Source organism: Sphaerodactylus townsendi, linkage group LG03, assembly GCF_021028975.2.
Source record: "Sphaerodactylus townsendi isolate TG3544 linkage group LG03, MPM_Stown_v2.3, whole genome shotgun sequence".
In the NCBI taxonomy this organism is placed as follows: Eukaryota; Metazoa; Chordata; class Lepidosauria; order Squamata; family Sphaerodactylidae; genus Sphaerodactylus; species Sphaerodactylus townsendi.
The window spans coordinates 2,314,051-2,329,987 of record NC_059427.1 but is presented as its reverse complement, the minus strand read 5'-3'; the positions used below and the strand labels follow the sequence as shown (position 1 = coordinate 2,329,987).

The 15,937-nt window shown below is 47.3% G+C and overlaps 3 protein-coding genes across 3 annotated transcripts in view; 2 read left to right on the top strand and 1 right to left on the bottom strand.

Annotated features, from left to right (window-relative positions):
* Nucleotides 1–15,937, top strand: part of LOC125428554 (zinc finger protein 420-like) — a 577,239-nt gene that overhangs the window by 94,070 nt on the left and 467,232 nt on the right. The gene's annotated exons all lie outside the window — the stretch shown is intronic.
* Nucleotides 1–15,937, top strand: part of LOC125428839 (zinc finger and SCAN domain-containing protein 32-like) — a 665,212-nt gene that overhangs the window by 239,072 nt on the left and 410,203 nt on the right. The window lies entirely within an intron of this gene.
* TAP2 (transporter 2, ATP binding cassette subfamily B member) overlaps nucleotides 1–15,937 on the bottom strand; it is a 1,062,867-nt gene that overhangs the window by 1,003,475 nt on the left and 43,455 nt on the right. The window contains exon 14 of the mRNA XM_048488931.1: nucleotides 13,880–14,164. Coding sequence (XP_048344888.1) covers nucleotides 13,880–14,164 — 285 coding nt within the window. The remainder of the gene's footprint in view (nucleotides 1–13,879; nucleotides 14,165–15,937) is intronic.

The following is a 15,937-nucleotide window of genomic DNA, read 5'->3' as shown; positions in this document are numbered from 1 at the left end:
TCAGTCGGAGTCATACAAAGGAGAGGCCGTTCAAATGCTCTGAGTGTGGAAAGAGATTTAGTCAGAGTGGTGATCATAAAAATCATCAAAGAACTCACACAAAGGAGAAACCTTTTCCGAGTGTGGAAAGTAATTCAGTCAGAGTGGCCATCTTCAAAGGCATCAAAGAACTCACACAAAAGAGATGTTTTGAATGCTCAGAGTGTGGAAAGAGATTCAGTCAGAGTGACACTCTTCAACAGAATCGAAGAACTCATACAAAGAAGAGACCTTTTGAATGCTTCAAGTGTGGAAGGAGATTCAATCAGAGTGGTGATCTTAAAAAGCATCAAAGAACTCACACAAAGGAGAGATCTTTCGAATGTTCCGAGTGTGGAAAGAAATTCAGTCGGAGTGACACTCTTCAACAGCATTGAAGAACTCACACAAAGGAGAGACCTTTTGAATGCTTCAAGTGTGGAAAGAAATTCAGTCGGAGTGACACTCTTCAACAGCATCAAATAACTCACACAAAGGACAGACCTTTCGAATGCTCCAAGTGTGGAAAGAGTTTCAGTTAGAGTAGCCATCTTCAAAGACATCATAGAAGTCACACAAAGGAGAGCCCGTTCGAATGCTTATTGTAAGGTCCCTGTCCACTGTCAGATGATTCAACCCATTTTGATTCCCAGACTTCTCTACGGGATTTTGGAGGACACTCCCCTGAAACCTGAAAATGCAATCATTGGAACTTTGGGTTAGCCTTGAGAGAGCCCATCGGTCTGCCATGTCCAGAGCCCATTTTTATAATGGTGGCAAAACTTCACTAGTGCTTTGACATACCCCTTCCGCTCCGCTCATATGCAACCACATCTCTACTTCTAGACTATTTTATCAATGCAATTACAAGACCATTTCCAGTTAATGGGCAATCATATCGGAGCCCTCAAAACAGCCACACATTTTATCAACTCAAGCACACACAGTGGTTTGAAAACTTCCCTATCTTGGAATGTCAGTTTTATTTCCCATTCTTTCCACTGAATTTTTTAAAATTAAGAACATAAGAACAAGCCAGCTGGATCAGACCAGAGTCCATCTAGTCCAGCATTCTGCTACTTACAGTGGCCCACCAGGTGTAAAGATCACAGTGGTACTGATTCTCTTCACAGTCGTCTGGCCTTGACTACATTCCTGGGCACGGGCGGCGGGCCAGAGATCGCTACTACTACTCCGTCGGCTAGCTTATCTTATAGTGCAAGATGAGCATTCCGTTCCCATGAGAATGGGTCAGGAACCGCCGGTGGGGGATGGGATGGGATAGAAGATGTTATAACCTGTAGTTTGAGCGGGAGGCTTCATTCCTGTCATTGCTGTGTTTGAGCTTTCTAAGATGTCTGAATAAACGGTCTTACAACCAGAAGCCTTTTTATTTCTGCTCTTTGGAATTCCTTACATTATGACAGGAATCACTTTTTCACTATTCTTCTTGCATTGAGTGGATCTCAGGTGTTTTTAACATGCAGAGATTGACAACTCTTGAACATGTGGAAGGCACGGTAGCCCCCATAGAGGGTTCCGAGCCTTCCCTTCCTGATTACGATGACCCGAATGGGGATCGAATCTCGCTGATCACCCTCTCACAACCGCGACCCAGCACTAGTTTGCCCCTTCTACATTGGGATGAACCATGTGGGTGCGAGCGAGTAGAGGTGGCCGAGGCATTCGGGGCGCTTGTCCTATGGATCGTATGCTTGAGGAACGGTTTCTCGCCTAAAACCGCAGTGGGATTGGACCAAACCCCAAATGCAGCCGGTCACGGAAGAATTGGGACTGACTGCACTCCATGCTCAAACCCGGGAGGATTTGGAGCGATTTCTCGATTCGTATTTCGATGACAACTCCCAGGACCGACAGTGGCACAGCACTGGGGCACGTCCCAAAAATACTGCTGAGACCGGGACAATGACAAAATTGGGCTCAGTAGTGAAGTTTGGATCTGTAATCGGCCGGGGTTTCCGCACCAGCTCCCATGTCCCCAACCCAGGACCTGATGCTGCAGCGGAGGAGCTCCGTGGTGCCAGTGGAGGGAGAGAGGAACCACCGACCGAGGAAGACCTCCCTCCGGATTCCGAAACGGTCCCCATTCCGTCAAAAGAGAATTGGGACGTTGAAGTGGCCAAGCTGAGAGAGGCTAAGCAGGCCTGGGATCTTGAGCGCAGACTTTGGGAAGAGGAGCGCGAAACCCTACAAAGAGACCGAGATCAACAGCGCAAAGAGGTCCAACTCGAACTGGATCGGGCGAAAGAAGCATTGCAACGCCAATACCAACAGAATCTAACCATCCACGATAGGGTGCTGGAGATAAACAAGAAAGACTTGGAACGTCAGCAGGAGAACGTCAGAGCCATCCAGACGCAAAGTGAACTAACTGCAGCCATACAACGGGATGAACAGGCTAAGTTAGACCGAGAGAAAACAGCCCTACATGCCCATCAGGACGCTTTGACACGAAAGGAGAGGGAGCTGGCTGCCCTGGAACAGGATTTGCGGAGGCAACGGGACACTCTGGCGCTGAGGCCGGGCGTGGGGTTCTAATCGCAACCCGCCGCATCTACACCATTGCTCTTCCTCCCCGCGGTACTCAGTCGCAAGGGCCGCTCCCCATTCTCAAATTTCCAAGTGCTCCAACCAGTCTTAGCTCCTCCAGTCCAGCCACACATCCCGCTGCATCAACCAGTTCCTCCACCTCCCCAACCGCAACGATTGCCTAGGGCGGTGGAGAGGGGATATTATAGACCTCCCATCCCGGCCCGTTTTGACGGAACTGTCTAAACTTCCTTACTTTCTCCTGCAATTGGACGCACATATGTTGGAGTATGATGATTTATATCGTTCGGAACGTGAGAAAATCCGGGACATTGGTTCGGTTTTGGATGGGGAAGCAGTTGACTGGTTCATAAGTCTTTTTGAATTACAACCTGAAGATACGCGTACAGTAGCCGCCTTACTCCAAGCGCTACGCGTTCGATTTCGAGATCCAGAAGCTGTAAATAATGCCATTCATACAGTGAAAACCATTCAACAGGGTAATCGATCGTTTGCAGAATATGCCCGTGAATTTCGTGCGGCGGCCAGCAAACTCCCTCCCGACTGGCCTGAACGCATGAAATGTGAATATTTCTACGAAGGCATGGATCTCAAACTTCGGGAAACAGTAATTCATATTCGTATTCCGCAGACGGTGGCCGACTGGATTGATCTCGGATCACAAGTGGCAGCCCGTCTCACATACTCGAAGCTGAGGACGCCCGCGCCCAAAATCTAGCACCCCAACCACTTCCAGCTGCGACCGCCAGAAACCAGGTCCAACCGTCCACGAAACCACATCTGAACGACGCCACGCTTCCTCGGGATTATGCCTTTATTGCGGAGGCCCAGGTCACCTAGCAGCTAATTGCCCGAAAAAGCAAAAAACAGGTGCTCCAAATCAGCGCACCCCCTCGGCCAAACCCCCTCGAAAATCTGTGCCTCCGCAATCCGGTTCATCCAAAGCCGTCACCGAAGAGGAATTCGAGGAGGGCGAGGGGGTCTGCGACACCCATAGACGTGGGCCCGACTCCGGATTTGGTGAGTGAGGGGAACGAACCTATTACCATTTCAGCCTCTTTAGCCAACCCCGCTAAACATACGCGCATCCTAGCCTCAGCACTAGTGGATTCTGGCTGCTCCCATTGTTTAATGAATCCACAAGTGGCCGAAGAACTCGGTTTAGACCGAATCCCTTTAGTGAAACCCATCCCATTTACGCAAATGGATGGTAGCCCACTGGGGGCTGAAGGTCCTGCCCGGTTCAAGACACAACCCGTACTTCTCCGCTGCGCTGAACACTGGGAAAAAATTAATTTTATATTGGCCCCAGTCTCCAAACATTCCATTGTCTTGGGTTTGCCATGGTTGTTGCTACACGAACCAACCATCAGATGGAAAGACCGAGTTCTAGTATTTACTGACCCTCCCTGTGGGGAGCACATGACGGAAGAAGAAATATCTTCCCATCAGGAAACGCAGCAGTTAAACCCCACTACTTTACACACATCAGTATCCCCCATGAATCCTATAGATGTCCCGCAGGCTTACCAGGACTTAGCCAGGGTGTTCCAAGAAGAGGAGTGTGATCAATTGTCCCCCCATAGGGATACCGATTGCAAAATCATACTTCAGCCCGGAGCTCAACTACCCAAGGGTAGAATTTATCGCATGAGCCCAGCAGAAGAGAAAGAGCTCCGTGCCTTCCTAGATAAGAACTTAGCTCGCGGATTCATAAGGCGAGCTACCAAACACACCCATGTCAGCCCTGTGCAATTGTTTGTAAAGAAAAAAGATGGTTCCTTACGACTTTGCACTGACTATCGTGGATTAAATGCTGTTTCAATCTCCAACAAATATCCTTTACCTTTAATCAAAGACCTCTTAGATGCACTAGGCAAAGGCAAGATCTTTACTAAATTGGACTTAAGAGAAGCTTATTACAGAGTCCGAATTGCAGAAGGCTACGAACACCTAACAGCATTTAATACAAAATTTGGACAATATGAATATTTAATAATGCCCTTCGGGTTAGCCGGAGCTCCACGGGGCGTTCATGGTCTTGGATCAACGAAGTGTTGCAGGGACTTATTGTACAAAGGGGGGGGGTAAGTAGGTCGTGGAGTATTATTTGGATGATGTTTTAATTTACTCTCAAACGATGGAAGAACACGAAAAACTAGTCCGTGAGGTGTTACAACGTTTACTTGATAATTCCCTCTTTGCCAAATTGTCAAAATGCTGTTTCCATCAATCTTCCATAGACTATTTGGGATATCGAATCTCCCCCGAGGGCTTGGAAATGGACCCCGCTAAAGTAGTCAGCTTGTACTTCAATGGCCTCCCCCCTCCAATAGGAAAGAGTTACAATCTTTCCTTTTGGATTTACGCATAAATTTTACCCATGAATTTATTATTCCCAATTCTGTTGCACAAATTGCCCCTCTTCCACTTACTGATCTCTTACTTAACCAAAGGCGGGCAGTACAATTAGCCAAGCCGGAGACTCCGGGCGCTTTGGTCTCTCCGGCTTGTCACAGATGCGTTCCAGCGGTTGAAATCCGCTTTTACTACCGAACCCATATTGAAACACCCAGACCCCGACCTGCGCTTTGCGAAGTAGTTCCAATGCGTTGATGCATCGGACAAAGCAGCCGGCAGCCAGCATTCCTTTGCAGAGAAATAAAGATGATAGACTTGTACCGTGTGCTTACTTATCAAAAAAATTTTCTGGCCCAGAACTCAACTGGACCAGGGAGACAAGTGGGGAAACCGGGCTGCCATCGTGCTTGCAGCTCTCAGTAATTTCATAAAGGCGTCATTGGCTTGAAGGGGCCAAGCACCCCTTCGAGGTTTGGTCGGATCATAAAAACTTAGCTGCCCTCTCCACCCCCCTGAAAATGTCGGCTAAACAACTACGATGGGCTGATTTCTTCTCCCGATTCTCTCCGTTCATTTTTTCCCCGGTAAAACCAATAAATTAGCTGATGCTCTCTCCCGCCTCCCTGGAGGGGGGGATGGCACTCCATTGCGAAGTATTCCACGCACCATTCTCTCACCCACCCAATTGGGCTTAGCTGTTACCCGATCTCAAACCACTCCTTCACCACTTCCTCCACCCATCCCTGACATCGTCTCTCCCTTCCAGCGGGAATTCGAAGAGGCGGGGCTTTGTGCATTACCGGCGGAGGAGGGGGACTCTCAAGTGAGCTTGGAAGGTGGCGTTTGGAAACGGGGAGAATGCTGGTACGTCCCTCCCTCCCTCCGCAGACGAGTCCTGGAAGCCTGCCATGACGCTCGGTCGGCAGGACATTTTGGCTTCCTCAAAACACTACATCTAGCTCGACGCCAGTTCTGGTGGCGCTCTATGCGCAAGGACATTGAAGCTTACATTAAGGGATGTTCTGTTTGTGCAGAGGCAAAATCCATTCCGGGGAAAACCTCCTTAAGGACTGTTAAATTTCCCCAGTCCCTCGAGCCTCAATCTCATTGGAGGTGTATCAAGGGATTTTATCACAGATCTGCCAGAAAGTCAGGGGAACACAGTTTTATGGGTGGTGGTAGACCTGTTCTCCAAGCAAGCACATTTTATTCCTTGCACAACCATCCCTTCGGCGCCCAAATTAGCACGTTTATTCATCCAACACATCTATCTAATTACACTTCCTCCCCGAGTAAGGTGGTATCCCAATCGCTGGGACCACAAGTTCATTTCAAGGAAATTCTGGAAGGCGCTCCTGGAACTTCGTTGGGAACCACCCCGACGAGTCGTGTTCTCTACCACGCCTTTCTTCAAAGTGACGGAGAGTCGGAAAGAACGAATAGAACACTTGAACAGTACTTACGTTGTTATACTAATTACCACCAGGATAATTGGTGCGAATTAATTCCGTTTGCAGAATATGCCTACAATAATGCCATTCACAGTAGCACTCAGAAAACCCCTTTTGAAGTTGTGTCTGGTCGCTCTTTCCCACCTCTGCCCCAGCTACCCTCGCAGTCGTTGCATCCTCCGGAGTTCCAGCAATGGATTTCCTCCCTGGCTGAGGGGTGGAATACGGTCCAGTCCGCCTTACAACAGGCAAAAGACTCACAAAAGTTTCAGGCGGACAAACACCGGTCTGACTTTCCTTTACGTGTGGGGGCTTGGGTTTATTCCGCCCACTAAAAAATCTTGTAGAAGACGTGCACAAATATTCAAAGCTAGGCAAGAAATTCGTGGGCCCCTTTCGAATTGTGAAGGTGATAAATGATGTTACTGCTCGTTTAGAACTGCCTAACTCATTAAGTAATATCCACCCCGTTTTCCATTCCAGTTTGCTGAAGGAGGCTCCTGCTCTCGGCGTCTGGCACGACCCTCGGAGAGTAAAATTCTCCAACTATAATTGGTAATGGCCACAAAGCATCTATAAACATCGGCAATCCTGGACTCTCAGTTTTTCTCGCAATCGCTTGCAATATTTGGTTTCTTGGGTGGGGTATTCTTCTGGTCATAATCAATGGGTCTATAAGGAGAATATCGACGCCCCCTCTTTAATTGCTGCTTTTCATCGCTCGTTTCCGCTAAAACCCACCGGAAGGGAAAGGGTTTTCTTAGGGGAAGCAGAATGTAAAGATCACAGTGGTAATTGGATTCTCTCTCACAGTCGTCTGGTCTTTGACTATCATTCCAAGTAATGGAGCGCGGCCAGAAGTGGGCCGAAAGTCAAGCATTACTACTCCGTCGGCTAGCTTATCTTATAGTGCAAGATGAGCATTCCGTTCCCATGAGAATGGGTCAGGAACCGCCGGTGGGGGATGGGATGGGATAGAAGATGTTATAACCTGTAGTTTGAGCGGGAGGCTTCATTCCTGTCATTGCTGTGTTTGAGCTTTCTAAGATGTCTGAATAAACGGTCTTACAACCAGAAGCCTTTTTATTTCTGCTCTTTGGAATTCCTTACACCAGGTGCCTTTGGGAGCTCACATGCAGCATGTGAAAGCAAATTAATTTATTTGTTGTTGACTTTCTAGCAGTTTTGCAGTCATAAAGGACAGAGTCAGGTCCTCTTCTTTAACACTGTGCAAACTGTAGACTAACTGACCCCAGCTTCCATCCAGAGGGGATAAAATAATGTAGGCTTTATGTGACTCAGGAAAAGTCATTCCTCTGCCTTCTAGTTGAGCAAAGAACGATCTCATTTGCTGTAGGTGAAAAGACATACACTCATTCGCCTTTAATTTGCAGTTGTACAGTCTTCTGGCTATTAGCATTTTGGAGCCAGCTGTATCTTGCTGATAAATTTTCTTCCAGTGCTTCCCAGGACTCTTTTGCACTGACAGAGTCTCTAACATACAGGAGCTGAGAATTCTCCCCAGCTAGAACTATTGATACACAGGCTTTATCATCTGCTCGCTTCCCATCTGCATCATCAGCTGCTGGAGTTGTCTGCACAACTGTCCACAAGTTTTCTCTGATTAAGTAGTTCTGCATCTTGCAAGCCCAGGACATATAGTTGCTTGCATTGAGTTGCTCGAAGGGCATACTTGCTGCTGTAAACGCCATCTTCAGCTCTGTTCCAAACTGCTGCACCACAGCTCACAATTTGGACTGTTTCTTCTCTCTTACTCCCGAGTAGACCTAAATTCTGGGCACATAACCTATCAGCAGAGTTTAAAGCGGAGTCACTCTAGTAAGATGAGAAGTCTATAGTAGTCTTCTTGCACTCACTGCAACCTTCTACCACTCTTTGGAAAAGAATACTCTCCACACAAGATGTTCTTTCCATAGGAAGGCTTTTACTTTAGCAGTTGCAAGGTTACACACGTGTATCCTATACAAGACTATAATACTATACAGAACTCTTCAGCAGTAACAAAGTTCAACACACACAGAACTTAACTCTCTATCTATCTCAACTCAGCACAGCATATACAATACATACATCAGGGATACTTTTCCCCGCCCAGGGCACAGCTTCTCATTGGTCTAGAATTACAGTTGAACTCACCAATCATGTTAAAGGTCAATCTTTGCTACTTTTGCTCCTAGACTGACTGTCTTCGTAATCTGGATTTTGCAAACTTCTGCTAACTCAGAAAATGACTTTTATGTGAACTTTTACTCACTTTTTTATATATCATGACAAAATAAACTCAAATCTATTAGAAATCAGGTGGTAAGTGGAAGTCAGGGTCACGGGAAATTGATCCCCCAGAACTCTTGAGCAAACCTTCGATGTTCTCTACTTCAGGCACAGAAACTAAAAAAGAAACAAAATGAAATCCTTGAGGCCCCCACAGAATTGTCAACATGCATCAAAATCAGAAAAAGGAGTTGGCGGGAGAGACAAAGGCCATCCAATCTAAAGTATTCCTAAGGTGGGGCTAGTCAGCCATACTCCTCACATAGATCAGGCCACAAGCACAGCGCAGGTGCCATGCTGGGGACACACAGAACAAAGGTCACAAAATGACCACTCAAGCAGGTGAGTCAAGCCGCAGACTTCAAGGAAAGACAGGAAATCCACTGGGGCATTAACCCCAGAGAAGAAATTTCTTCCTCAAAAGGGCTGTCAGGAAGACTCTAAGCCAGGGGTAGGGAACCTGCGGCTCTCCAGATGTTCAGGAACTACAATTCCCATCAGCCCCTGTCAGCATGGCCAATTGGCCATGCTGGCAGGGGCTGATGGGAATTGTAGTTCCTGAACATCTGGAGAGCCGCAGGTTCTCCACCCCTGCTCTAAGCAAAGTCAAAGAGGAAAAAAACGTTCCACAAGGTCAAATACAGAGCATCAAAAATGGACTGACTGAAAAAGGGGCAGGAGTCGTTCTTCTGGGGAAGACTCCTCAGATCCAGTGGCGTACTGTCACAAAGACGTACCCCTGGCAAGCCCGAGGTGCTGCACCCAGCCCCTGCCCCAGCTGAACTCCCCTCAGCACCCACTGAATTCTCCCCCACCGCTGCATGGCTGGCCCTGGGGAAAAAACACCAAACTCCAACAAACCGTTGCCCCAGGCCAGGGATGCAGACAAGTTTCGCTGGCAGTAGGGAGAGAGGCAAAGGGGCAAAGGCCAGGACAGTCAAGGGGGGAAGGCTGGGCAGGTGACTTCAGCAGGAGGGGGTGGAGAGGGAGGCAAGCCATGTGGGCCCAGCAGGGCGAGTGGCAGCGGGTGACTTCTGCTGGGGAGTGGAGACTGAAAAGGGAGAGAAGGGTTGGTGGGAGACTTCGGCTGGGGTGGTGGAAAGGAAGGTAAATGGCGCAGGCAGCTTCAGCTGGGGTGTTCAGAGGGAGGCAAACAGTAGAGGGAGAATTTGGCTGGGGGGTGGTGGTGGAGAGCAACATGGACCAGGAATATGGGGCAGGCAAGTGGCAGGCGAGTTTGGCTGCAGGCTGAGCGTGGCAAGAGGACATCTCAAACCTCTTTATTCCCCTTTCTGGTATATTTTGCCTTCCACGTTGGCTCTGCTTGGGTTTTTATATAGTGGCCTGGCTGTAGATGGTTGAAGATTCCCCACACCCACCTCTTCTTTCCCCAGACAACTTCAGTGGGGAGAGGCAGCTGGGGGTCAGTCATTTGATCTTTCAGTAGACCCCCTACCCACCCCCAGCTTATGTGCTGAAATAACACCCTAGAGAGGAAGGAACAGGACTCACCTGGTGTAATTTCATAACCCATCTCTTGCTGTTGTTCTACAAAGAGAGAAACAGGAATTTAGAATCAGAAGTACACCCTGAGATCATCCATTCACACCCCGTACAAATCTCTTGGGTTCTCAACGCCCCCCGCCCCCACCCAACCTGCAGACACATCTCTAGTCCCCTTTTAACCAACTTCCAACAGTTTCCCAGACTATTCTTGGTTAGAGAGAAGAGGGATGTCACTTATGTATCCTTACAGAGGAACACAGAAATACTCCTCTCGAGCATCAGAGAAGAAGCAGTTATGATCAGAGACACACCCCTCCCCAAAACACACCCAAGCAAGAGACGTGACCCTGTTTAGAGATACCTGGGTGAGGGGAAGGGAGCAGACAGGCATCAAAGGAAGATTCCTCTTCACAGTGAGAAATGTGTTCTGCAAGAGGCCTCCCACTGAAGTCAGCGGGGCTTCATTAATACCCACTGGGTTTAACTTCTGGGGGGAAATCCAGCCAGAGGTCAAAGATGACCATCATTTGCCTCCCACCACTTTGCAATTTGGATTTTGTAGGTTGACTCTCATGTGTGGAAACCCCCTGCCTCTAGCACGGGAATAGAGGACCTTCAGACAAGAGGTAGAAATTCCAGCCAGGAAGGGCTGGGGGAGACCACGTCACTCCTTCCCCTCCTCTCTGCCTGAGGCATTGGAAGCCTGGGGGAAAGGCCTGCAACTTGCCCCACTTTTGACAGGTTGGGTATTGGTTTCTTGTCCTGTCCTATCTGTTTTAGAATGACTTCTGCTTTAAACCATTTTGGCTCCAGCTTTTCTAGCAAAAGTCAAGCTAGAAATATTTTTAAATAAACTAATAAATAATTACTTGCCAGTCCATGTTCAAATTAATATTTTGTGGGCACCACCGGTTTGTGGGTACCAGAGGCATTCTGGGGGAATGGCACCTGGGCCCTGCCCCTCCTGTCAGGGCCCCTTGTGCACTCCACTCTCTAGTTCCCCCCCCCCTCTCCCATTTTACTCTAACCCCTAATTGCACGCTTGGCCTTCAGGGAATGCGCCCCCTACCACATGGTAGCTACGTGACTGATGGGTACCACCAGATGTGGGAGCACCATCTGTCAATGGCAGGAGACCTCTATATTCCCCCTACAATCCTCAGAGAGGGTCCACCACAAGAATCACACAGACCCACACTCTGCCCAGCGAAGGCATTCCGTTTACTTACTGATGGCGAAGGTGCGGTAAAGAATGAGACAAACCAGAATGAGTCCCAGTCCGACAGTGAGTCCCAGAATGAGTCCCAAGTCTGAGGCTGAAAGGGAGGGGAAAGATCCAGTATACTGTCAAAGGCTTTCACGGTCAGAATGAACTTCTTTCCCCGTCACCAGGCTAGATGGTTGGTCCCTAACTTGTCGCGTTCAAACCCAGCTACAGTGATCCATGCAAAGGTCACATCCAGATTGGATTACTGAAAGTTGCTCCATGCAGGGTTGCCCCAGAGACTGCTCTGGAAGTTATAATTGGTCCAGGATACAGTGGCAAGAGACCTTACAGGAAACCCAGTAAGACCACATATTCAGCCTATGCTTTGCCAGTTGTACTGGTTACCAGCTGAATCCTGGATCATATTCAAGGTTCTAGTTTTAACCTTTAAGCACTTCACTATCTTATCTGTGGGACCACCTCTCCCAGTATTGCCCCAGAGGGGATTATGCTCTTCCTGAAGTAATCGCTTATTGGTCCTTGGTCCCAAGAGTATCTTCAATCAGGGTCAGGGCTTTTTTGGCCCCATCTGTTAGCTTTTGCTCTGTCAGCTGAGAGCAGGACCCTGTGGGACAGCTTTGAACTGCAGGTCCGGAAAGACAGAGATGTTTCACTGGGCTTTTGGTTGAGGCCAGCAACAGTCTTCTTTTGAGTCCTGCTGGCCTCCCAAATTCTGCCCCTCCTCCTCCCTTCCCTTGATCTAATAAAAATATAATGAAATTGGGAGATGGCTTGAGGTTTATTGGTACTGTACTTCATTTGAAAACATAATTGCCACCTATGGTAGAATTTTAAAATTTGGATGTTGTTTTTTAACTTGTGAATTGTTTTATTGACATAATTTTGATTTGTCAGCTCCTCTGAGCCTGTCCATTAGGCTTGGAAGAGTAGGGTATTAAGTTTAAAAATAATAATAAATAAACTGGCTGTTGTAGGTTTTCCAGGCTGTGGTTTGGTAGTTTTTGCTCCTAACTTTTTGCCTGCATCTATGGCTGATATCTTCTCTGATGTAGAGAAACACATCTTATGCTTCTGAAGATGCCAGCCACAGATGCAAGATAAATATTAGGAGCAAAAACGACCATGACCATGGAGCCCAGACAACCCACAACAGCCACATCACTGGCCCTTTCCGCACGTCACACCTGAAACGTTTGCAAAACATTTTCGATTGCACCCCCCTCCCGCTTATGTGCACTCTCCCCCTTTGGTTTCATGACTGCCATGAGGGATTGTTTGTAAAATCAATGCTTTGAAGAGTCATTGCATGGATTCTCTGTTGCTGTTGTAATTGATGCTTCAAAGATTTATCCACAACATTTTTTTTAAGTCACACACAGAACTGACATAAGTAAAGAGGCAAAGGGGGATGGAGTGAGCTCATGGAAGTGATAAAATGGCACCAAGAAAGAAGTTCAGGTATGGCACAGAGATGTGGAAAATGCAGCAAGAAAATGTTTTAAATATGCCCATACGGCAAGGGAAGACATTGAAAACGTTTCACACAAACCCAGTTCTCCTGATTGGAGTCCACCTGCTCTTAACCATGATGCTATATTTGTAATTGTCATGAAAGATGCTATCGCTACAGTAAAGGGAAGTCACATATGACTGTGAAAAGCATCTTTGCCTTTTGATCTCCTGGAGGGGGGACAGGAAACTATGCAGAGGTGCTAGCATGAAACTTCAAAGGTTTTGGAAACCTCATGGCGAGCGGGAAAAGTTTTCTTGGAGAGTGAGGGAACAAAGCCTAGGTGACTCTATCATGGGCTAAGCTAAGAGAAGCACCTCTTGGCTAGAGGTCCCAAGAGATCCACAAGAAGCATTCAGCTGGTCAATTTCTCTAAACGCATTTATGTTTTATTTATTTGTTTTGAATTTTTACAATAAATCTTTGAGAAATCAGCTGTCTGGAGTTATTAGGAGGGAAAAGGACCCAGGACCGAGGTGAGATAAGAGTGGCTCTCCCAAGCTTAATCTCAGCCTCAGTCGTCATAGTAATAATGATTGATTCTGTTATGATATTATTGTAATAATCATTAATTGGTACATTAGACCAAAATAATATGAGAGCAAAAATGTATTATAGGTAAACAACTATATGGCCTTGCCTAGAACACTTTCTGAGAGATATGGCAGAATCTGTAAACTGTTCTTGCCACCACCCCCATCAGATATCAGTCTCCAGAGACCCCTGGACACTCTGCCCCCAGCCCCTTTAATATAGGGATACAAACAAATGGTTAGTACCTCACACAGGATCCTACTGGAGTTTCCCATTGTAAACTGAAGTATGTGTGCAGGGGAGTCTTCTCCTGGAGTCCCTCCTTCCTCCCTGCAAAGATTCCCCTTCCACACTCTGGCAGTTCCCCAACCCCAGGGGGGCCCGATTCCTCCCCCCGCAGCCTCTCACCTGGCTCCTCCCAGGTGAAGTCCAGGGGCTCTGGGAGGCTGTCATGAGCCACCTGGCACCGGAAGCGGTCCCTCTCCTGGGAGTCCACCTCGATGCTGAGCCAGGTGTGGTAGGTCCCGTCTGAGTTGGGGAGGACACCTCCCGTAAAAGTGTCCGGTTTCTGGTCCTCCCCATCCTTCATCCAGGTGACCTCGATCTCCTTGGGGTAGAAACCGTGGGCCCGGCAGATGAGGGTCTCCCGGCCATCGTAGCCTGCCTTTTGGGCCACCTTCACGGTTGGGGCCTCTGTGGAAAGGGCAACGTTGGCTGGTGTTAACAGAGTATATCTTCTGAGCCCATCAGGATGGAGGGTGGTCTTGAAGGTACCCCTTGAGGTCATCCAGTTCTACTCCAAAGGTGGTGTAGCAAATCTTCGGTATCTACAAAGGATGCAGAACTCCCCAGGAGGGGATTCTGCAGCCTGTCTTAGATCTTAGTCGTACTTGGAAATAGCAGTGCCGTGATGGAATTTACAGTTAATCATAATGTCAGAGGTTTCACAAGGTCAAACCCTGAATATTTTGGAGGTTTCTAATGTGCTGCTGGGCTTGACTCTAGCGCTTTTACAGTCAATCATGCATGTTGTGTATTTCAGAAAAATGTGTGTGTGTGGGGGGGGTTGCTTCTATTGGAATATTGTGTGTCTGCGTTAAGTGTAGTCAAGTCACTTCTGACTCATGGCGAACCTATTAATAAAAATCCTCCAAACCATCCAATCACTAACAGTCTAAGGTTTGGAAAACTGAGGGCCATGCCTTCCTTTATACAGTCAATCCATCTCTTGTTTGGCCTTCCTTTTTTCTTGCTGTCTTCAGTCTTTTTTAGCATTATTGTCTTTCCCGTGTGCTTTCTTAATGTGACCAAAGTACAATAGCCCCAAATTAAACACTGTAGTTTCTAGGGACAGTTCAGGCTGGATTGATCTAGAACCAACTGATTTGTTTTTTGGGTGATCTACGATAGCCATAACACTGTCTTCAAATTCCACATTTCAAAAGAAACTAAATTCTTCTTGACAGCTTTCTTCATTATCTAGCTTTCACACCCATACATTGTAATAGGAGGAGCAGCAGTGGCGTAGGAGGTTAAGAGCTCGTGTATTTAATCTGGAGGAACTGGGTTTGATTCCCAGCTCTGCCGCCTGAGCTGTGGAGGTTTATCTGGGGGATTCAGATTAGCCTGTACACTCCCACACATGCCAGCTGGATGACCTTGGGCTAGTCACAGCTTCTCAGTGCTCTCTCAGCCCCACCCACCTCACAGGGTGTTTGTTGTGAGGGGGGAAGGGCAAGGAGATTGTAAGCCCCTTTGAGTCTCCTGCAGGAGAGAAAGGGGGGATATAAATCCAAACTCCTCCTCCTCCTCCTCCTCTTCTTCTTCTAATAGGGAATACTATAGCATGAATTAACTTAATCTTGGTTGCTAGATCACAAACTATTGTGCAACCTTTCTTATCAGCAACAATATTTTTAGAGGCAAGAAGCTTCCAAGAACTTCAACTGGGTTGAAAATGATAGTTATCCCTCAACCAAAGGAAGGCATTGCAGATGTTAAATGGTATCACCTAATATCTCTTCTTCATTGTGATTATAAAATTTCAAAATTTATGTTAACAATTGGAGCAAATAAAATAATGAGCAAGTATATACTTTCAGATATAGAGAGCATGATGTATTTATTTATTTATTTATTTATTTATTTATTTAATTAATTAAATTTCTATACCGCCCTTCCCCGAAGGGCTCAGGGCGGTGTCCATCATACATATAAACAATTAAAATCCAATTCACCCCCAATCCCAGTTAAAACCATATACAAATTATAAAATTCAAAGTTAAGATGGCGATTAAAATTGTTTCCCCTTCCCCATTCCTACCCCCCACAGGAGGCCAGTTTTTCCACAGAAGTGAGATGTTATCCCGGCTGGCCAAATGCCTGGCGGAACAGGTCCGTTTTACAGGGCCCTGCTTGGAAACCTCTGTATGTCCCGCAGGAGCCCTGATCTCACTTGGGGAGCCT